Genomic DNA, 22680 nt, shown 5'->3' on the forward strand with positions numbered 1-22680 from the left:
ATTAAGACAATTTCAAAGGGTCAAACAAAATATTTTCATTTGATTCTTAAGGATAATTACTCATTTTGCATCGAGTTATAACTTCGAGGTGTTGAGTGAAACAAACCCGTGTATTCTGTTCCTATCAATGCTAACGAACATGGGACGGAGTGGACAAAATACGTAGAACAATAGTAGTCCAACGTAACCTTTAGAGCAAAACAAAGACTTAGGTGGTGCTTGCAAACGCTTTTAGAAATAGATTATAAATATTTTTCCTGTACATGATCATTTTTAAGGTATTTACAAAACAAGCTTTTACTTTTGCTTCTCTGAAAATAAGTTAATAAGCTGATTTAAGCTATAATTTTAAAATGAACCATGTATCAGCTTTTTCTAATTTAGTTTATTTTCCAATTAATTTACAAACATCCCTAACTTTTAAAAATAATCACTTAATTCCATCTTAACTCACAATTACTAACTTCTACTTTTAAATATGCTTTTGCAAACACCACACTTAGAAGCAACATAAACGACGAAAGATAAAATGTGTTTTTTCTAACGAAAATAGAGTCTAAACCTTACAAACTAAAAATGCTCAGGAAAACAAAGAACAACTGCATATAATCCCAAAAAGAGTATGCTTCATCATATAGAAGTTAGCAGCAACAACTAAAATTAAAATTACGCAAAAATCAACGCTTTCCACCACCACCTCCGAGCTTAGGACCCTTAGGTCCCGCACCCTTCGTCACGTTGCTCTTAGTACTCTTCTGCTTCGAAACTGTCTCGGCCTTCTTCGCCTTCTTCTCATCCTTAGTCTTCTTGATCCTCTCCTTTATTTCACTGCAATTCAAGAATCATTAATAATGCACATCACTTCTAACTCCCCGGAAAAAGAAACAACAGCTCAAATCACAATTATTTATTTATTAATAACATACCGCAAGGCAGCTTCACGTGCAGCATCACGCACCTCCGGCTTTTCGGCCCTTCTCTTCTGGATGACTTCCAAAGTGGCACCGACAATTGACCTAGAATAGGGCTTCTTTGTCGCACGACGCCTCTTCTTCACTGCTTCAGCTGCAGCATCCTGTAACAATTGAAGAAACCATTTAGATACAACAAATACATACAAGATATATATATATATATATATATATATATATATATATATAGATACACACACACAATATATTGGATATTTACAAATAACTCTAACAATATATAAGACCGATGAGACGCAAGGCAGTTTTTCCTAGACGATGATGGATTTAATGGGTACTTACAGATGCTGATGTAAGAAATCATGCATCAACATATATATATACAATCAGTTATGCACTGGTTTTAGCAGATTTTAATGTCGTCTGTTCCCGCTTATGATGATTAATAACATTGGAGATGGATTTTCCAGTTCTCTGTAGTCATTAATGAAAGATTGATAGCTGTAGAATCTCTGGGAAAAATTGGAGAGCAAAAGGTTCTTGCTTTAACCCTGCTTTTTTCTTCTAATTTAATTATATTGGTGAATTAATTAATTACGATATTCGTTTATTTCCCATTTCCGATTTTCAGAGACATTGCAAGCTGACTCAGAATCACAAAGCCGAATGAGGAAAAGGGTGTAAATCGCTAACCATATGAATCGGAATTGTACTGCAATTTCACAATCTAAGTGATTTATTTACGATGCTTCTAATTAAACAATGTATTTGATTTTTCGTCTTCGGTTTTCGATAAATAGGTATATATATTCAAGCGTGCGTGGTTTACCTTCTTGTGTTGTTTACGGTACATTGTAGTCCAGGTAAGCTTGGCGGGCCTCAGACGGTTGTGGAAGTACCTCTTGCATTTCGAGTTAACGAAGAGGAATACCTAAAACAGAAGATAAAATAAAAAAAAAATTACGAGCCGATAAATATTTCGGAAGAAAATGCAAATGCAAGCACATTGAAATTCTGACCTGGGAATCTGAGCGAATAAACCTAATCCCCCTTCCTGGGTAGATCTTGTGTCCGCTAAAACGGCAAAGCTCGGTCCTGATAATTCAAAAAATCAATAAATCAATTAAAAAACATTTCTTTTGAATACTTATTGATTCAATCTGAACTAATTGAGATTTAATCAATAAATTGCATTTGCTACATAAAAAGTTGAAATTTTTATTAGGTTAAATTAGGTTAAATTGAAATATTCAGCCGAAACCAAATTATTATAAAATCATGTTCGATTGAAAATGCATTTCAGGCATCAAATAAACATAGATTACAATTCATGAAAAATTAAAACAGTAGCAAAATTGATGTCTATTTATCAGAAAAAACGAAACAAAATAAGCACAACAGGCGTAGAGAGAGAGAGAGAGAGAGAGAGAGAGAGAGAGAGAGAGAGAGAGAGAGATTACTTGAGAACCATTGCTGCAAATGTTTGTGAACACGACGCCGCACTTGGTTGATTTCTGGAGTTGCCGAAACCGAAAATGAATCCCGGTGAAGCATTTAAACTGGGCTTAGGGCTTTCTAAGGCCCATTTTCCATTTGGGCCTTGACTCAAATTGCTTATTACTAGGGTTGAAAATCGATTTTTTATTTTAAAATTATTTTTGGGAGTGATTGTTAATTTCAATTATGTTCTAAGAAAATTGGGAAAATAAAAGAATCGGATTTGGAATTGAAAAAAAATGTTTGGAACTCGACGTTTTATGTGTATCACTGATTGCATACGAACATTAGAAAATGTGCAGGTTACTCGCAACGTATTAGATGAGTTATAGACGATGTGGATTCATGCTGATGCACTATACAACACCACTTTGATAATTAAGTTACATCTCAAGGAATCGAGCGCACTAGACGAGATAGTTGTAACATTAGGGTCAGACGATATCTGATTGTTTTAATTCATAGTTTTCGTGATTCAATACTATCTTTCATTGTTTACATTGTTTAATTTGGTACTTAACATCAAATTGGATCAATATTGATTGTTAAGTTTTTGGATTATACCATATTATATATTAATTATTCAAAGATTTTGTTAGACTATTCTCTTAAATATTTTTTAATTGCTTCCGTACATCACATGGGTGAAAAATTACCGAATACAAAATCGAATTTTCGGTTCGGTCGGTTTACCGACAGAGTGAACACCCCCAGACTAGGAATGCAATTTTATGTTTCCTCTGTATTACACTTCTGAATTATAAGGTCCATACTTAACGAATATAAGTTAACCAAACCGTAGCTCGATTCTGCCCTGGTATTTGGGGTATTCGCCACTTTAATCTACCGAAAAAATACTATTGGACAATGATCATTTTACGTAGATGATCAATCAGAAACGACACGAAAATGCATCGGTCCCAAATCGAGTGTTTCGCAACGGCTTACTATATACAAATTGACAACGCTTTCCGATGTAAACTCAAAAAAATTCACAATTTCACCGGAACTCCAAACACCGAGTGATCGTCACATAGCGAACCCTCCAATCGTACAGCAACATTAACAACTCCCTGCCCTCTCGAGCCATCTCCGGACCTTAACCGGTAACTCAAGAACTGCATGGACCCCACATGGCTAAACCGGTTAAGTATATCGGACGCTGGGATCATGCACCACCCGAGTTGACTTTGACCCAATAGTAGATGTTTGGTGTAGAGCTGAAGGTATATCCCCGGATATCTTTGGTTGAAAAAATTATGAGTAAGCGATAACCGGAACTTGTCGCCCCATGTCGGGTTTACGCCTCCCTTTTCATCCTCTCTCGTTTCGTACAATCTTTGTAGGTTTTTATTTCGGGCGGAGGAGGCGGCGCTGAGTATAATGAAAGGCCGGATACGCCGGGAAAAGGTAAAATACGATTTATTTTTCGTGATGTTTTGAGCTGATATTATAGTGATTTCTATAATTGGAGGGAGGATATTGTTCTGCATTTTGTTTTTTTTTTTTTTTTCAAATTTTAATTTATTTTTTTTTGTATGTATTTGACATGATGAATATATATATAAGAGATTATGTTTAGGAAAAGTTGGAAGATGGGGATTTCTTGGGGGTTTCTTGCCTTGTGGAAAATTGTTAAATTAATGGAATTTTCAGCTGGAAAAGGTACAGAAATTGTGCATTTATTGACAAATATGTCTGGGCATATAATGAAGGAGAAGGTTGCAGGAAATTGTATGGTGGTTTCTTTATGAAATTTATATTATTTAATAGGGTAACTTACACATACGCCCCTAAGGTATGCTGAAATAACTTCAAGGTCCCTGTTGTATTGGTAATTACAGCCACACCCCTGAAACAATTATCGGAGTCAAGATTTCATGTTTTGGCGATATGCATTATATTTGTTTTCGGCGGGGTCGTTAATGCTACCATAGACGAAAATTTATAAATCATATATAAAATAATAAGGATTTAAGAAATGTTAGGAGAGCCATGTCACACCCTAGTTCTATGTTGTCTCCACCGCTGCCACTAATAGTTCGTTAGAACCGTAACGGAATAACTTATCCAATGTATTTTTCCATTAGGCTTTCTAACAATGTTTCAAGGGGTGATTGTAATTACTGATACTACATAGACCTTAAAGTTATTTTAACACACTTCAATAAGTTGTAGATGTAATTTACCCTAATTATTAATATATTAAAAAAAAATCTTTAGAGCATTATTTGTTATGAAGATTAATTTGAAACACATATATAGAGGGTGCAACATTCGGAATATGTTAAAACTTGTGTGATTTCTTATACGAAAAAATGTTTCGTTAAAATAAAAACAAATACTACTGGAGTGGATAGTAAAAAGTGGTGTGTTAAAATACTGTTCATTCGTATAATTTGGAAACAAACTGGTAAATTTTAGAACATTTGTTAGAGATGCTTTAACCTTTAATGGCAAAAGTGCCAATTTCCTGCATAAATGGTGCCGTATGAGAATTTCCGGGAAGCACTGTTATTAATTGCTGGTCTATGAGATGTTACATCTGATGAAAAACATTGGGTAATTTTGCACTCATATTCGTATACAAATCACTTTTCACTAAGCACCCATACACATGAATATATGTTATTATGTATAGAACATTAATACATAATTATTCGATTCAGTGTATTTTGTCGGGTGTAACATCTCTTAAATTAACTTTTAGTAGTCTATAATGAGAGAGTGTGATGTAATTTGACACTTGTTTGAACCATTTGCAAACACCTTTTTAAGTTAAATCCGTCACATATGATCAGCTTAATTTAATTTATATTTTTTGTGGTTTACTAGTAATTGCACGAGATATTGATCTAATGTTGGTTATACAATAAACTATATAATCATGAGATATTAATTTGATATTCTAGTTTTATTTAGGTCTCAATGCTCTTTTAAATGTCATAGAAAAAGAAATGTATCTTTTAACATCTCACTCACAAAAAATGACAAAATCATATTGGAGAAAATCTTAGTGGAGGAAAAAAAACATTATTTAAAGTTTAACATCTGTATCTTATAAATTGGTATTTCAGCTTTACCCTAAAGTCTGTTTATTTAAATATTTGAAAATAGCATTTAACAAGATTTCCATTTAGGGGTATAAATTGAAACTGAATTTTTGAATTCCGTCAATTTCAATTCAAATATTTTCGATTATGAAAAGTTATTTTTCACCCCGAATACCGAAAAGTTCATTTTTCAAAATCGGAATTGGAGTATATATGAGATTTCAATTTTTCGATCCAATTTTTTCTTAAAAAAATAATATTAGATTTATTATTTATTTTATACTATAATTTTTATCCCAAAAATATCAATTTTTGAATATATTTTTTTCATCCAAAATTTCAAAAAATATATTTCCAACTCTTTTTTGGAATTGAATTGAAATTAATTTTCATTTTTGATGAAACATTGAAATGTTTCCAAAATGAGTTATTCGGATTGAATCTTGTTCGATTTCTATTGTATTATTGGCCGGCTTAATCTCACTTTGCACCCTTCAAATATAGTAGTTTGGCACTTTGTCCCCGAAATAAATTAATAGCACTTTGCACCCTTAAAATATATCAGTTTGGCACTTTGCCTCCTCGAAATAAATTAATACCACTTTGTACCCTCGAAATACAATAAATTATGCATAACGCACACCGAATGAATTATTAAAGTTAATAAAGGTAATTTAATATTTCTAGTGGTATGTTTTTAGGATGCCAAACATGAATCAATTTTTTTATTTATCAATTATTTTGAAATTAAAAGGTGCAAAAATAAAATACATTTCATCAATATATTAAAAAATTATATTTTTTATCAAATAAAATAAAAATATTTATACCTCATATTTCCACCAATTACAATATAACATCCATCCATCGAATAACTTAGTGATAAAAGTTTATTTTGTAAGAAAGTAGTTTTTTTCCATAATCCAATGTGATTTTTATTTTTTTGCACTTGGTGAGCTCAAAACTAGGTTGAAATTTGAAGGAAATAACAATTTAATTTGTTACTTGGCACATTGGGAAAAGAATAAACAAATCAATAAAAAATGAAATTGCATGTATTGTTCAATTCAGGCTGCACTGTAAATAATTTATTGCATTCAGGGGGCGCAAAGTGCAATTATTATTTTTCATGGGTGCAAAATACCAAAATACTCAATTTCAAGGGTGCAAAGTGGGAATTAAGCCATTATTGGCCATTCTTGATTGTGAGTAAACAGAGTACTCACAAACCCCCGTGGACCTAAAACAGTAAACCGAGCTCAGGCCGATAAACATCCTACATTTTCCGGCGAGTCCCGGCGAACCTCAGGCGGCGATTCCCCAAAACAATGGTAACCGCCCATCCAATGTCTATCCAAACCCTCAACTCCTACCTTCCCAAACTCCGCCCACCGCCGCCGCCGCGAAACACCAGAATCAAACCCTTCGCCCAGAAACCAACACCGCTCGCAATCCTCTCAGACCCGCACGTTCTCCGCCTGGCGGAAACCCTCGAAGACTCCGTCGCCTCCTCCTCCTCCGCCGCCGCCTCTCCTCTCCAGAAGCTCAGGGACATCTCCTCCCAATCCCTCCTCTCCACCACCTGGCCCTCTCGAAAAGACGAGTCTTTCCGATTCACCGACACTTCCTTCATTAAAAACTCCGAAATCCAACCCATACCCCCCTCACCCACCGCCACCCAATCCCTCGATCCTTCAACCCTCTTCGCCGACACCCTTTTCCCCAGCCTCGCAATTGTAGACGGTTATCTCGTAAACTCCTCATCGAATCTGTCCGAATTGCCGGCCGAGGTTTTCGTCGGAGCCTTGTCTGCACTAAAATCAGAGAATGTAATAACCGAGAGGGTTTCGAAATACGTTTCGGGTTTTCAAGGGGATATGTTCTGGTCTCTGAACGGTGTCGGCGCTTCCGATGTGATCGTCGTGTACGTGCCCGAGGGAATCAAAGTCGATACTCCATTGCATTTGAGATTCCTTTCCGTGAATGGGAGTGATAAGGATTCGAAGATTCTGCCGATTTCGAATCCTAGGGTTTTGGTGGTGGTTGAGAAAGGCGGCGAGATTAGTATAGTCGAGGAGTATATAAATGGAGATGGGGATAGTGACAAGTGTTATTGGACGAATTCGGTTATGGAAGTTTTCGTTGGGGATGGAGCGAAGGTCAGCCATTCTTATATTCAGACACAGTCGTTTGGCGCTGCGCATGTTAAGTGGACTTCGGTTCGTCAGGTATATTCTACATTCTCGGTTGTCTTAAAAGTTTCTGTTTTGTGCTTTTGCAAGAAATGCCAATTTATATTTGTCCCGATATCGGAAATCAAATCATGTAAGCATATATTCGTGTCGCCTCCATCGGTTAAGTGAAAATGTGGTATTTAGTGTACTGATATTGCTCTGTCTCGAGTAATGTTGTTTGCTCTACGAATAATAGAAGCAAGCAACACACGCATCAACCAATTATTTAATGATCGACACGATATATCATAGCCTCGTTTGGCTGGGGAGATTAGCTATAATTAACTAAATAATTGGACTTTTTTTTGATGTTTGGTATCTCCAATAACTTGTCGGGTCGACCCGCATATATTATGTTATCATGGTTTATCTTGCCTTCTGGGCATGTTTTTTATTGGATCTTCCAAGATCCAATAATACAATTGGATTTCACTAGATTATTAAGAGGGTGTTTGGCTAAGCTTATAAGATGTTAAAATGTACTTATAAGATGTTTTAGAGCTTATAAGCACTTCCAAAGTGTTTGGTAAATTTAAAAAAAAAATCTTAATTTTTTTTTTAAAATAAGTTGTTGGTGAGCAAATAAGATCTTTTTAAAAAATTACCTCTATCCCTATCCCACCTTTAAAGAAGCTCATTATCCAAACACTTAAAACAATATCAGCTTATCAGCTCTTAAAACATCTTATCGGACGTAAAAGCTTGAGCTTATCAGCTGTTTAAAACAAGCTGTAGCCAAACACCCTCTTAGTCTTATCTTGGCAACCAAACGATGCCCTTGTGTTTGCGTGTTTTACATGTCGTGTGATACATTTGCAGGAGCGTAACAGTGCGTACGAGATGAGTGAAGTGAGCACCGGTGGAAAATTGAGCAGGCACAATGTACACGTGCAACAATTAGGGCCGGATACGGTAACCGAGTTATCGACGTTTCATTTGTCGATCGGCGACCAGTTACAAGACTTGCACAGCAAACTCGTGTTGGACCATCCACGCGGATTTTCACGTCAACTTCACAAGTGTATCGTAGCACATTCACTTGGCCAAGCTGTTTTCGATGGCAATGTTCAAGTCAATAGGTATTTTCGAACTTTCTTTTCGTCCCATCTTATTTATCATCGTGCATAATCGCTCGTTTTATGCTGATGACTGTGATTGAACTTGGTTTATCGATGCTGTCTTAAAAATATTATTAAAATAAAACAATGTAATAAAGAAAAGTGGTCGAAAAATCTATGTTTTAAGGACTCGTTTGGGAATGTTTATGAGATTGATTGAATCGGTTAGGAATATAGTGTCCATGATAATTTTATATGTGATTATGATATGTTTGGAATTTGTGATTGTACAATCCTAGTATTGCGTAATATCTTTCATCAAACTAGGTAAACTGTAGGAGTTGTGAGTTCTGGTTAAAGAGTGTGTTTGCTTGCTAAGCTTGTTTTAAACATCTGATAAGTTCTTATATGTGATAAGTTGTTTTAAGAACTGATAAGTTGTTGCGTCTTATTTTTAAAGTGTTTGGATAATGAGCTTATAAGTTATATTTACTGATTATAAGATCTTAAACAATAAGGTGGGGTAAGAAGCTGTTTGGCTAAGCTTATAAGATGTTAAAAATAGCTTATAAGATGTTTAAGAGCTTATAAGCTCTTCTAAAGTGTTTGTTTATTTTTTAAAAAGATCTTAAAATTCTAAAAAATAAGTTGTTGGACAACAAATTAGATATTTTAAAAAAAAATACCTCTACCCGAACTTTTTATTTAAGATCTTGTAATGAGTAAAATTAGCAGATAAACTTATTATCCAAACACTTAAAAAATAAATTGTTTATCAGCTCTTAAAACATCATCTTATTAGACGTGAGAGCTTATAAGATGTTAAAATGTACTTATTAGCTGTTTAAAATAAGCTAAAGCTTATTTGCTGTTTAAAATAAGCTTAGCCAACCGGGCACTTAAAAAAAGATCTTATAAGGTCTCAAACAACTTATTTTGTTGAATTTTTAAAATCTTTTATCATGATAATGAATAATAAAGTATATTATATCGTCCATCAAACCTAATCATATTGGCCAAATTATTTGTGAGACGATTCTCAGAATTTTTGCCACAACATATGAGGATTAATACGATTATTTATTTATTTTTATTTAAAATAATAACTATGAATTTGGTTTTTATGCACAGAGAAGCACAACAGACGGACGCAGGGCAACTGACGAGGAGCCTGCTATTGAAGCCAAGAGCGACGGTGAATGTGAAACCTAATCTCCAAATAATAGCAGACGATGTTAAATGCTCGCATGGAGCTGCGATTTACGATTTGGAAGAGAATCAATTGTTCTACTTTCAAGCGCGTGGCATTGATATCGAAACTGCAAGAAGAGCTCTCATCTTCTCCTTCGCGTCCGAGGTTATTCAACGTTTTTCAAACGCTTCTGTCCAAAAGAAAGTCGAGACTCTTATTAGAACCTTACTCGATTCCACACTCTCTCCAAGGTAAGAGAAAAAAATAAATTCGAACCCACAATAACAAAATTTTCAAATCTCGATTTGAACTACTTTTTAATGATTAGCGACGTATCTTCATTTTTCAGGGAAGGCAAGTGAGGGAGATTTGTACTATGAGGTTCTGAATTTTGGACAAACCGGTAATGTAGACGAGATCACGACAGCATAAATATTGTCAAATTGTAATTTATTTCCTCCATGTATTTTTCTTTCCTCTTTCTGTCGGAATTAAAGTCTGGATTATAGCATTTAACAGAAACCAATTACACATAATATTGAACTGTAAATGTTTTTGAACTGTCTTTATTTTCTTATTGGAAAAATTGTAGTTTTGGTCCTCTATGTTGGCCTATTTGGGAAATTAATCCTCTAACTTGTCATGTTTCAGATTTACATGCAATAGCTTTGCAAATATGGTATTTTTAGTCTTATTTTGCATGATTTTCAATTTTATGACGCGACAAATAAACTTGATGCATTTTACTTATATGGACACTTGAAAATTTATAAATTCGGCATCTAACTTACCATTTGTAGTACTTTAATTATGTGAGATGACTCATCTATAAATCAAATTAGAGGAACACTTATAATTTTGAAGTGTCTATATAAATAAATTTCTACGAGTTTGTTAGGTACATGATTAAACGATGACTAAATCCATAGGTCGAAAGAAATAGAACTAAAAGCCATAATTAAAATCCATAGGTCGAGTAAGCGTATTTTTCATATCCATAGCTAAGTTTCGATTTTCCTTAATCGTGATTCCGTAAATACTTAAATGGCTGGTCAACTTCATTAGTGAGATTTCATGCATGTTCGACTCATTTGGCTCCATCTCAGGCAACTTCAGATCTTCATTTTCCCGACATCTCTCAAATTGAAGTAAACCTCGTGTCTGATGTCGTAAAATTGTTGTCTTTAGTTATATTTCGAAAGTTTCCACGATGTCTACAGTTGTAAAATCGATGTCTGAAGTGAAAAGACAAATATATGGGGGCCAATTTATAATAAATAGTTATAAATAGAATGTATAGTACATTTTATATCTAATGAAGTTGAATGGGTGTAGGATAGAACAAACACTCATATATATACTAAGTAACCTTAATAACCAATCGTGTGTTTATGATTAGGGGTGTGAACGAGCCGAGCTCGAGCCGAGCTCGCCTCTTTTGGCTGGCTCGAGCTCGAGCTCGAGTCTATTTTGTCGAGCTCGAGCTCGAGCTCGAGCTCGTCGAGTTCTTCTTTTTTCGGCTCGAGCTCGAGCTCGTGTTAATTTTGTCGAGCTCGAGCTCGAGCTCGAGCTCGAGCCCAATTTCTTTTTTTTTTTTTTTTTTTTTTTTATAAATATTTTTAAATTATTATTTTAATTATATTTTTAATATGAAAAATTATTTTAAAAAAATAAAAAATAAAAACTAAATTGTGATTATATATTTTTTTAATATTTGTATTTATTTCTATAATATTTTATATTATTATACATTATTTAAATAAAAATAACATATAAAAAATAAAAAAAATAAAAAAATAATAATTAATCAGGCTCGCGAGCCGGCTCGCGAGCTGATGAACAACTAAAATCCGGCTCGAGCTCGGCTCGCCAGAAAGCTCGAGCTCGCGAGCTCGAGCTCGAGCTCGAAAACCTCGAGTCCGAGTTCGAGCTTTTTACGAGCCGGCTCGTCGAGCTAACGAGTCGGCTCGGCTCGTTTACCACCCCTATTTATGATAATGCATGTTCGTTTAAAGGTTATAATTTATCTACTAGAACTATTCATAAAAACATATGTATTTATTCTAAGATAATTAGATATGCTTCTATGAAATATTTAGATTAAATTTTAGAACATGGATTATTGGACTATAACTTCTAGAATATGAGCTTAAACTCTTATTTTAATACATAGTTCTCAAGCCCATATTATTTGCATATAAATCAAGTTGATTCACATCACACCGTTAAACTTTGATGTTAGTATCACTTATATGGGATAATTAGTGAACAATGCGAGGTACCGGTCACTGTTTATGCAAGACTCTAATATCGATGGTCGTTCGAGAATAGATACTTTTGTTGACGCTTAATTAATACAGGTCACGGGCTTGGCAAATGGAGCTTCTTGTGTGCTTGTGATGATATTTATCATCTATAGGGACATTGAGTAGATTTTTGAGAATTTAGAGGCCTTTTTGATAGATCTCGAAAATTGAAGTGCTCCCTTGTTATTTCCAAATGAGCCAAAGTACACAGTTTGCCTAAATGATTTTGTGGAAGTAAGATCACATTTTCAGAAATTTGAGGGACTTAATCGTGATTTGTTATATATAATTTCTTGAAAACCGAAATGCTAAATGCAGGGGGATTTTTACTGATCGCAGCAGGATTTTGGTCATTATCTCAATACACTCCTAAAAAATCAAAATTTTCTCTACTTTCAATTTCTGAAATTTTGAGACTTTGAAACTCGTTTCACAAATATTTTTGACAAATAACAACAACAATTGCCATGGCCGATTCAGATTACGATTATGAGGTAAAAATAAGTTGTTCTTTATTTTTTTGAGAAATTTCACTATTTTGTGTTGCTGAAACGAAACTTGGTAAAAAATTTCGTGTTCAACAACACGAAACCCAAAAAAATAAAAGATAACTAACTATTTCGTGCTCTACAGCACGAAACTGTGTTTCGTTCATTAGAGCACAAAACCCGTGTTCAAGTTTCGTGCTGCGGAAAACAAAACCTTAAATCTATTTTGTTTCACTAATGACAACTTGTATTATGATGTTCCTTTGGACAAGTTTGAATTTGAGGATTAATGTCATTTTTTTTGCCGTGGATTTGCGTAATTTGAAAGTAGGGAAACATTAATTGAATGGACCGAAATCTCCATTAATCAAAGTCATCGGTTGATTTGTGCTTCAAGCAATAAAAACACTTATCAGGTATTGACATGTTATATGTTTGGACCTGGATGACAAACGAACTGAAATGTTGGGACAAAAATCTGGATGTCTGTTCCGGTTATACAGTAGTAGGAAATATGATGGATCATGGCGACCAACTGTAAGATGACAACACAATCATCGGCCGACACCATACTCTATCGGACAAGGTTCGAGTAGTCGTTTGGCAGGACAAGAGTATGAAGTAGTTAAATTACTATGAAGTAGTTAAATTAGTGAGAAAGAGTCACGTGAAGCAGTTATTAACTATGGATCGTTTGACAAATGGTAATGTGGAGACAAACACGTCAGTAAAACATATTTACATGAGAAGATGAAACAACGGTGGGGGTGGGGTACGTGGTTTAACAGACTGTGTCAATCTTCAAGGGGATCATTTGAAAAAATGAAAGGGTGCATTTTGATAGAAGAATTTGGGGAAAGATTTCAAATCCATAATAATAAATCCCTTGGACTTGTTTGGATTGAGGGATTTGATGATGGATTTCAAATCCACACCCCTCATTTTTAGTTATGTTTTGAGCAATTGAGGTGGATTTCAAATGACTCCAAAAATGGAGTCATTTCAAATCATTTCCCCAAATCAAATCCCTCCCCAAATCCTTCCATCCAAACGCACTAAAAGAGAAAATATAAGCATAAGGAGGTCATCTGCAAAAAGATACTATGAAGTTTGAAACAGTCCGTTAAATTTGACGGACAAACTAACCGAAGCTACTCCCATGAACCACAAGGGGATTATGTATTTATGTGGGGATCACTATTTCAAATCCCAACTTTTGCTTACTTGAATACCAAAAAAATAAAAAATTATTAATTAATTGTAAATTACTTTAATATCCTTAATGAAATTAAAACCAAAAAAAATATTACAAATACTATTTTTCTTTGTTAAATACCAAATAATCAAAAACTCAAAAAAACCATTTCCCTCCTTACTCACAAACCCCTCACCTCCTCCATCTCCTTCTTCTCCCTCCCCAAAAACCCTTCTAAAAAATCTTCCTCACAACAAACCCTTCTAAAAAATCTCACAACAAACCCTTCTAAAAAATCTCAAAACTAAAGAAATTAAAACCTCACAAAACTTATAAAATTGAGTTATAAGACAATAATATGGTAGTATATATGAAAGTTGAACACATTAAGGTAAGTATCGATGTCTTTTTTAAGCTTCGAAGTCGATTTTGAAGTTTTTTTTTTTTGAAACCCGCCGGCAATTTTCGACACATACAGGTCAATTTTCGACACCAACGTGTCGGAAAAAAAAAAAAAAATTCGACACATACCTGTCGAAAATTCTCCCAATTTCGACAGGTATGTGTCGAAAAACACTATTGGTAAAAAAAAAAAAAAAAAAAAAATATTTTTTTTTTACCAGCAGTATTTTTTCGACACATACCTGTCGAAATTTGGAGAATTTTCGACAGGTATGTGTCGATTTTTTTTTTTTTTTTTGTTTTCGACACGTTGGTGTCGAAAATTGACAAAAAAATCGACCTGTATGTGTCGAAAATTGCCGACGGGTTTCAAAAAAAAAAACTTCAAAATCGACTTCGAAGCTCAAAAAAGACATCGATACTTACCTTAATGGCTTCTCTTTCCACATATACTACCATATTATTGTCTTATAACTCCATTTTATAAGTTTTGTGAGGTTTTGATTTTTTGAATTTGGAGATGTTTTGGAGGATTTAAGAAGATGAAAAAGATAGGGTTTAATTGGGTTGTCGCGGCAGTTACGAGCACGTACGGTGGCGTTCGGCGGCGGCGGCGGCGGCGGCGGCGGCGGTGAGGGTTGGAGAGGAGAAGAAATAGTGGAGGTTTTTCTTTTACAACAAAGGGTTTTTTTTCTTTTTTTTTTTTTATTTAGTTTTTGAATAGGTAATTTCTAATAAAATTTGATATAATTGATATTTTGTATGAAAGGGTGTTTTTGTAATTTTCTTTTTATTTTGGTATTAAAGTAAGAAAAAACTGATAAATATGTACTCAATTTTGGTTTTAAACTTGGTAGTATTCAAGTAAGCAAAAGTTAGTATTTGAAATAGTTGCCCCCATTTATGTGCTGATATTACAAGCATAATGGGGGTCATCTGCAAAAGCTTATAACCACAGGGGTTTAAGTGCTATTTACCCTTTCTTTTATTTTATTTTTTATTTTAATATATTTTATTTATTTTATTTTAAAATTTTACAAGACTGCGTGTAATTCTTTCTGTGCTACTTGAGGCGTTGAGCATAGAATAGAGCTCACACGCAGTGAAGAATGAAGATAAGGTTTTGTACTACGCAAAGAAATTCTTCTAACATGAAATACAGATAATTTCCATCTTTCAAATTTCCCCAAACCCCCTCTCACCCCACTCCCACTCTTTCTTTCTCTCTCTACATTTCCATGGCGGCAGCCGCTAATCTCTCTCTAGCACCCTATCACCACCACCACCACCACCACTCAGACACCAACCACCACCTCCCACTCCACTTCACCACCCTCCTCCTCCTCCCAACCAAAAAAAGATTCACCATCTCCTGCAACGCAGCCAAGCGCGCCGCCCCACCGCCGCCGCCGCCGCCACCTTCCGCCGTCGCCCAAGACCCAAAAACCCCATCTCTAGCCGAGCAGCTGAAACCCTTATCCACCACCACCCTCTCCGACCAACCCAACGAAACCCACCTCCTATCCAAACCCAAATCCACATGGGTCAACCCGACAAAGCCCAAACCCTCCGTCCTCTCCCTCCAGCGCCACCAGCGCTCCGCCTCCTACTCCTACAACCCCCAAATCAAAGACCTCCGCCAATTCGCCAAGAAACTCAACGACTGCACCGAATCCGATTTCTCCGCCGTCATTCAGACAATTCCTCATTCACCTTCCAGGGAGAACGCCCTTCTGGTTCTCAACAATCTCCGGCCATGGCAGAAAGCCCTCCTCTTCTTCAATTGGCTGAAATCACAAGACGTATTCCCCATGGAAACCATCTTCTACAACGTCGCCATGAAATCTCTGAGATTCGGCCGACAATTCCAGCACATTGAAGAACTCGCTCTCGAAATGGTCGAAAAGGGAATCGTGCTAGATAACATCACCTACTCAACCATCATCACCTGCGCGAAAAGGTGCAATCTTTTCGATAAAGCGGTCGAGTGGTTCGAGAGGATGTACAAAACCGGGCTCATGCCCGATGAGGTCACTTACTCCGCCGTGTTGGACGTGTACGCGAAATTGGGTAAAGTCGAAGAAGTGATGAGTTTGTACGAGAGAGGGCGAGCGAGCGGGTGGAAGCCCGATTCGATTGCGTTCGCGGTTTTAGCTAAGATGTTCGGCGAAGCGGGTGATTACGATGGCATTCGGTATGTTCTTCAAGAAATGAAAACGCTCGGGCTGCAGCCGAATTTGGTCGTGTACAACACGTTGTTGGAGGCGATGGGTAAAGCCGGGAAGCCGGGTTTAGCGAGGAGCTTATTCGAGGAGATGGTGGATTCGGGTATCGTACCGAATGAAAAGACGTTAACGGCCCTGGTTAAAATCTACGGGCGGGCTAGGTGGGCCCGTGACGCGTTGGAGCTTTGGGAGAGAATGAGGCTGAAAGGGTGGCCGGTGGATTTCATATTGTACAACACTTTGTTGAGCATGTGTGCCGATCTTGGATTGGTCGACGAGGCCGAGAGGCTTTTCGACGACATGAAAGCGTCGGAAAAGCACAAGCCCGACAGCTGGAGCTATACGGCCATGCTTAATATATACGGAAGTGGGGGTAGTGTTGACAAGGCTATGGATTTGTTTAAAGAAATGTCGGAAAAGGGCGTCGGGCTTAACGTAATGGGGTGCACTTGTTTGATTCAGTGTTTGGGGAGAGCCAAAAAGATCGATGATTTAGTGAGGGTATTCCAAACCGCCACGTCAGCTGGCGTGAAAACGGACGATAGGTTGTGCGGGTGTTTGCTCTCGGTTGTGTCGTACTGCAAGGGCGAAGATTCGGACAAGGTACTAGGTTGTCTGGAGTTGGCGAAACCGGAGCTCGTCGAATTCGTGAAGCTTCTGTCGGGCGAAGAGAGTAACAACTTCGACTTTGTCAAAGAAGAGTTCAAGCGGATACTAAGCAACACAGCTGTCGAAGCAAGAAGGCCGTTTTGCAACTGCCTGATCGATATATGCCGAAACAGAAACTGCCACGAGAGAGCACACGAGCTATTGTACTTGGGTACGATATACGGATTGTATCCAGGTTTGCACACGAAGACCGAAGAAGAGTGGCGGTTAAACGTGAGGTCCTTATCGGTGGGTGCAGCTCAAACGGCTTTGGAAGAGTGGATGGGAACTTTGGCGAAGATTGTGCAGAGGAAGGAGAATTTGCCCGCGTTGTTTTCGGCAAATACCGGAGCCGGAACCCACAAGTTTTCGCAGGGTTTGGGGGGCGCGTTTGCGAGCCATGTGGAGAAACTTGCGGCCCCGTTTAGGGAGAGTGAGGAGAAAGCCGGGTTTTTTATTGCTACACGAGAGGATTTGGTTTCGTGGGTGCAATCTAAGGCGGCTTCTTCTTCGTCGTCTTCTTCGGCTGTGAGTGCAGTTTGAAGGGAAAAACGAAAGAGAAAAACGAACTAACTGTAGTTACGGTTACGGAGGCGCGAATGTGCGGCCTTTTCAAGAAAACGTTTTTGTATGTGTAGTTTGTAGCTTGAGAGATTTGCTAAAGTTTTCGTTTGGAAGGGCAAAATTGGTATTTGAATGTTCTTCGAGGCTACATTAGGTGAATGTTCTTCGAGGCTACATTAGGTGAATAACTTGTTCTCCAATTTTTTGTTTTGGCTTTCGGTTTTAGTTTCACTAGTTTCGATTGTCGTAGAAATATGTTTAAAAAATCCTTACTCATACATTAATTCAGGGTATTTGTTGGTGATAGGGAAACGAGCGAGAGAGCGAGGCCGAACAAGAAAAACGAGTGCCAAAAGACGGAATCGAATAAGAGAGGTTCTTACACACACCACACCTATTTGTGAATTGTGAGTATTTTGAGACAATTTGGCTAAATTTTCTATCAATTACTTCTTTCTACACTACACTATGATGCTATTTATTTTCTTTTATTTGATTCTGATATTAATATACAAGTAATTTAGTTTATATTAGTATTTGTTAGTTGGTGAGTTTTCTAATTCATAAAATAGAATAATACTAGCAAATAAAAAAAAAAAGAAATTTATTACATCAGTCACACTGACCAAAATCAAGAAATGTGTGCTGTTACATTTGAAAATGATCCGCTCAGAAGAAAAAAACGAACGAAAAAAATAAACACATTATCGATGACTGAATTATTAAAAAGATACGAACTTTAACACGTAAGGAATATAAAAAATACAATCGTAGAATCGACAAAAACAAACCGAATCGGAGCATTTTTGCGTCGTAGAATTCGTGTGGAATTGAGCTCTCAAGGCTTGGATTGATAACCCCATGGATTCTGGCTTGCCCACTTCCATTGGTCCCTGCACATTTCTTCTATACCGTATTTTGCCCTGAAACCCGACGTCGGATTTCTAAATTAATTAATGCTGTCGAGTTTTTTTTTTTTTCTTTTTTTTGGGATTCAGAAGAAAGTGAATAATATTTGGTTAATGAAGATAGAAATAACTTACTTCCAACCGAGTTCTTTCCCAGCTTTCTCTATCGATGCATAAACAGCTGTTGCATCACCTGGCCTTCTCGGACACAGTTTAATCGGGATTTTCTGTACGATAAAAAAAAAATAGTAACGTTTTTTCGGTAGAGAGAGAAAGATAGAGAAGGAAAAAAGAGAGTTCTCTCACCTTGCCTGATGCCTTTTCGAAAGCAGCTACCATTTCTAGGACAGACGTGCCTCGACCCGTTCCCAAATTGTAGGACACGAAACCTTAAACGAAAAAAAAGAAAGAAAAAAAAATTGTCCGATGAATTAGTATGCATCTGAAAATTAGTGAAATTAAAAGATGGATTGAGATGTACTTACCTATGTCCTTGCATTCTAGAAGCTTCTCCAACGCAGCTACGTGGCCATCTGCTAAATCCATAACATGGATGTAATCTCGTATCTGTTAATAATAAGAAACCGGATTTTGTCAAATTATTAACTGCAAATAAAAAAAAACACTATTACTTCAAAGTTCAAAGGGTATCTAGTTTGGCAAGCTTAGATACAAAATCAGTTCCGAAGGCCTCGTTTGGCTCCTAAGATAAAATTAGTCAATATAAGATTAAATAACTTATAAAAGCCCGATTGTATTGTTCAACCAAGGAGGTCTAATAAATTATCTCTCAATTAGTCAAGATTAGAACCCTTTTCTTCCACAATTGTAGGGCTTGCCCGGAAATTATTGCACATTATTTAAGTAATGATCATGACTAATCTTATCAACCAAACGATGCCTTAAGGCTATGTTTGCTCTGAAACAAGCAAACATTACTTTGTTTATCGAATTCGGAAACAAAATGAAATTTGCGAAATCCCATTCCACAACCTAACCTAGAAAAAAGTATACTAACTATATAACAAGAAAAAATAATCGGAACGAGATTGACATACCGCGCTACCATCGAGTGTAGGATAATCATGGCCGTAAACATTTAACTCGGGTAGTCTACCAACAGCCACTTGTGTTATATAAGGCATTAGATTGTTCGGGATTCCTTTCGGATCTTCTCCGATCACACCGCTCTCGTGGGCCCCCACCGGATTGAAATACCTCAGCATAATCATTCTCCATTCCGGGTCGGCTATTTGAATATCTCGAGCGATTTCTTCTAGAAACAACTAATTATTACAGAACCAAAAGAAAATTGTTATAAATCAACATTGAATCAAGAAAGCCAGATTTTCAAAGTATATATTCCTCGGTTCCATAACATCTGTCACTGACTCACTATACAAATTCCAATACTGCATTAGTTACAATATTTTTCAAGTATACCCTTATTATTAACTCTTCAGTATTAACCCTGCATTAATTAGTAAATAAGGGTATTTTTGTATAAAAATATCTATATTCCAAAAATAAAGACACATTTATTAACATTCTCGAGACTTGTGCAAATGCGAAAAAACGACAGTTAATTAGGAACATAGGGAGTATTATAATACACACCTTTGTTCGACCATAAGGATTCATTGCCTTCAATTCCAAATCTTCTAGACACGGGATCTTCTCGGGTTGACCGTAAACTGTGGCCGATGAGGAGAAAACCAACTACAAATAATAACAATCATATTATTACTTGAAAAAATTAAAATTTTCATATTGTTTGTATATATGTAAGGATACAATGTTGGTGACACACCTTCTTACAATTATATTTCGCCATTATTTTGTATAAATTGATCGATCCGACTAAATTGTTGTCGAAATATCTCATGGGATGAGCAACACTTTCTCCTACAGCTTTCAGTCCAGCAAAATGGATCACTGCATCAAACCTATTAAAAATAATAATCAATCAAATTATATATATATATATATAATAATAATTTCCCAAATTTTAATTACTTGGTCTGAGAAAATAATTTCTCCAAATCCTCCAAATTTCTAATATCCCCCTGCAACAAATTGAAAAATTCAGAACCAAATTTTCCGGCGAAAATCGTAAATTATTCTGTGTGTGTGTGTACACATTATACGTACATATATACATACCAAATGGAAATGAAGATTCTGGGAGAGATGGTCGCCGACGAGCTGGCGGAGGCGGTGAACAGATTCCTCAACTGAATTATCAAGGTTGTCTAAAATAAAAACCTGAAAACCTTGTTTCAGTAGCTGCACCGCCGTGTGTGTGCCGATGAAACCGGCGCCGCCGGTAACCAGTATCCTCCCTTTCTCTGCAGTGATTCCCATGCTGTAATTGCTGTTTCAATCAACACAAGGATGATCGATTATATATCACTACTGATGGATTTATAGAGACTATTTATTATTTAATTGATTTTTTTGGGAATATTTTATTAGAGTGTGATTTAATTTACTGATAAGTTTTTGTGCGCATGTGTGGGGATGATGAGTCAGTGTACTGAGTAAATGAAGAGAGAGAAAGAAGAGAGAGAGAGAGAGAGAGAGAGAGAGAGAGTTGAGCAATTCAAGGAAAGTTTATTGAGATAGCAGAGGAAACAGAGTAACAAACTGGGATGAAAAAGATGTCAATTAGAATTCGGTTGTGGTCCAATTATTTTTTGTGTTTTGCACTTTTACCACTCAAATTTATTGTTTTCTTCCATTATGTACCAATTTGATCATAGATTCTGGGTAAATTACGGTCACCCATGAGATAAGGTCAAATTAAAAAAAAAAAAAAAAAAACAACAACAATCCTTATGTTTGGGTAATTACAATCACCCCTACAACTATGAATTTTTTTACAAGTTCACTCTTATGGTGTCAAATTGAACATAATAATCTAGATTCTGATGAATGTTCTCTAGTTTGTACTTGTTTTGTGCAAAAATACAGTTCTCCGTGCACCATAATATGATTTTACAAGTCAAGAGACATATTTTATTAGGGGTGGTTTCGGTACGGTTGCCGAGTATTTTGATGAATACCGTGTACCTACCGAATTATATGGTATTGAAAAATTCGATACCGTTACCGTACCAACAAGTGCGGTATACCGTTATTCGGTATACCGTTACTTTCGGTACGGTATATCGGTACATGGTAACTCTACCGTTAATTTTAATTTGTTACTTTGAAAACGATCTTTATAAAAACACAACACTTTAAACAAGAACATTGGCTATTTATATGATCATGTTCAATTTTTTAAAACTCCTTTAATATTTGTCAAACTTCAACTTCATTGATTTAGCCACACCTTGCAAAATAAGATTACTAGAGTCATGATTTTTTTTCAATCTCAATTTACAGCCGTACTATTTCAGTGTTAACCAAATGGGATGTACGTTTTTTTGTTGCACTAAACTTCAATGTTGTCTCATAAATTTTTAAGAACTGTAATTCAACTTTTTTAAAGTTTTGATCTATTTATATGTAGTAATTTTAATTTTAGTATGTTACTAACCAATATAAAATAAATATATATTAATTAAAATATAAATTTCAAATTTTCGGTACGGTACGGTATTACCATGGTACTGAAAATACAATACCGCTACCGTACCGTATAATAGTGGTACGGTACCAATACCGTACCAAATGTAGTGGTTACCGAAGTTTCGGTAATTTTTCGGTATTGTTTGGTAGGTATACCGTGGTATTCGGTAGACGGTAATTATTTTCCAGCCCTATATTTTATGATCATCTTGTTTCAAGATATGAAGTTCGAATAAGATAAAATGGGTACAAACTAAAGAACATTCAATATAATCTAAAAGATTTCACTAGGTTTTGACACCGTAGAAATAGACATTTAAGAAGATTAATAATTAACATGTGATTGTATTATCCAAACATAAACTTCGTTTTTATACTCCTTGCCGTAAGAGAGATGGCCGTAAT

The 22680-nt window shown here is 36.0% G+C and overlaps 5 protein-coding genes across 9 annotated transcripts; 2 read left to right on the forward strand and 3 right to left on the reverse strand.

The window, feature by feature from the left end:
- Positions 1-520: 520 nt before the first annotated feature.
- Positions 521-2532, reverse strand: LOC148770745 (large ribosomal subunit protein eL24). The gene is made up of 5 exons (XM_088817761.1): positions 2390-2532; positions 1949-2024; positions 1759-1860; positions 927-1075; positions 521-828 (listed from the first exon to the last, which is right to left on the reverse strand). Exons 1-5 carry the CDS (start codon positions 2398-2400, stop codon positions 678-680), a joined length of 489 nt encoding a protein of 162 aa, XP_088673887.1. The 5' UTR covers positions 2401-2532; the 3' UTR covers positions 521-677.
- An 886-nt stretch (positions 2533-3418) lies between these two features.
- On the reverse strand, positions 3419-3919 carry LOC148770746 (BON1-associated protein 2-like). The gene has a single exon (XM_088818034.1). The coding sequence runs from the start codon at positions 3917-3919 to the stop codon at positions 3419-3421; it is 501 nt and encodes a 166-aa protein (XP_088674160.1).
- A 2691-nt stretch (positions 3920-6610) lies between these two features.
- Positions 6611-10568, forward strand: ABCI7 (non-intrinsic ABC protein 6). 2 transcript variants are annotated; one of them, XM_012980853.2, is made up of 4 exons: positions 6611-7707; positions 8533-8792; positions 9903-10214; positions 10313-10568. In XM_012980853.2, exons 1-4 carry the CDS (start codon positions 6808-6810, stop codon positions 10323-10325), a joined length of 1485 nt encoding a protein of 494 aa, XP_012836307.2. In that variant the 5' UTR covers positions 6611-6807; the 3' UTR covers positions 10326-10568. The 2 variants fall into 2 exon arrangements, with proteins under 2 accessions (XP_012836307.2, XP_088673888.1); XM_088817762.1 differs by lacking the exon at positions 10313-10568 and having other exon boundaries at positions 6672-7707; positions 9903-10218.
- A 4800-nt stretch (positions 10569-15368) lies between these two features.
- Positions 15369-18319, forward strand: LOC105956937 (pentatricopeptide (PPR) repeat-containing protein). 4 transcript variants are annotated; one of them, XM_012980848.2, is made up of 2 exons: positions 15369-17945; positions 18099-18319. In XM_012980848.2, the coding sequence occupies exon 1, from the start codon at positions 15593-15595 to the stop codon at positions 17768-17770; it is 2178 nt and encodes a 725-aa protein (XP_012836302.2). In that variant the 5' UTR covers positions 15369-15592; the 3' UTR covers positions 17771-17945; positions 18099-18319. The 4 variants fall into 4 exon arrangements, with proteins under 4 accessions (XP_012836302.2, XP_012836305.2, XP_012836304.2 ...); XM_012980851.2 differs by having other exon boundaries at positions 15391-17945; positions 18081-18319; XM_012980850.2 differs by having other exon boundaries at positions 15397-17971; positions 18081-18319.
- Positions 18320-18351: 32 nt separating this feature from the next.
- LOC105956938 (bifunctional UDP-glucose 4-epimerase and UDP-xylose 4-epimerase 1) lies at positions 18352-21361 on the reverse strand. The gene is made up of 9 exons (XM_012980852.2): positions 20863-21361; positions 20716-20765; positions 20510-20645; positions 20317-20418; positions 19758-19985; positions 19185-19266; positions 19006-19088; positions 18835-18926; positions 18352-18714 (listed from the first exon to the last, which is right to left on the reverse strand). The coding sequence occupies exons 1-9, from the start codon at positions 21061-21063 to the stop codon at positions 18630-18632; spliced, it is 1059 nt and encodes a 352-aa protein (XP_012836306.2). The 5' UTR covers positions 21064-21361; the 3' UTR covers positions 18352-18629.
- Positions 21362-22680: the final 1319 nt, after the last annotated feature.

Source organism: Erythranthe guttata, chromosome 5 (assembly GCF_056151865.1).
Source record: "Erythranthe guttata isolate IM_541 chromosome 5, IM_541, whole genome shotgun sequence".
Taxonomy (NCBI): domain Eukaryota; kingdom Viridiplantae; phylum Streptophyta; class Magnoliopsida; order Lamiales; family Phrymaceae; genus Erythranthe; species Erythranthe guttata.

Excerpts from the sequence above, each read along its gene's own strand:
- LOC148770746 (XM_088818034.1), bottom strand. The coding sequence starts at position 3,919 with ATGCAGAACAATATCCTCCCTCCAATTATAGAAATCACTATAATATCA.
- LOC105956938 (XM_012980852.2), bottom strand. The coding sequence starts at position 21,063 with ATGGGAATCACTGCAGAGAAAGGGAGGATACTGGTTACCGGCGGCGCC. Across the intron at positions 20,766-20,862 it reads AGAATCTTCATTTCCATTTG|GGGGATATTAGAAATTTGGA; the intron begins GTATGTATATAT and ends AATTTGTTGCAG. Across the intron at positions 20,419-20,509 it reads CGAAATATAATTGTAAGAAG|TTGGTTTTCTCCTCATCGGC; the intron begins GTGTGTCACCAA and ends TATTATTTGTAG.
- ABCI7 (XM_012980853.2), top strand. The coding sequence starts at position 6,808 with ATGGTAACCGCCCATCCAATGTCTATCCAAACCCTCAACTCCTACCTT. Across the intron at positions 7,708-8,532 it reads AGTGGACTTCGGTTCGTCAG|GAGCGTAACAGTGCGTACGA; the intron begins GTATATTCTACA and ends ATACATTTGCAG. Across the intron at positions 8,793-9,902 it reads GGCAATGTTCAAGTCAATAG|AGAAGCACAACAGACGGACG; the intron begins GTATTTTCGAAC and ends TTTTATGCACAG.
- LOC148770745 (XM_088817761.1), bottom strand. Across the intron at positions 1,076-1,758 it reads ACCGTAAACAACACAAGAAG|GATGCTGCAGCTGAAGCAGT; the intron begins GTAAACCACGCA and ends CAATTGTTACAG. Across the intron at positions 829-926 it reads GCACGTGAAGCTGCCTTGCG|TGAAATAAAGGAGAGGATCA; the intron begins GTATGTTATTAA and ends CTTGAATTGCAG.
- LOC105956937 (XM_012980848.2), top strand. The coding sequence starts at position 15,593 with ATGGCGGCAGCCGCTAATCTCTCTCTAGCACCCTATCACCACCACCAC.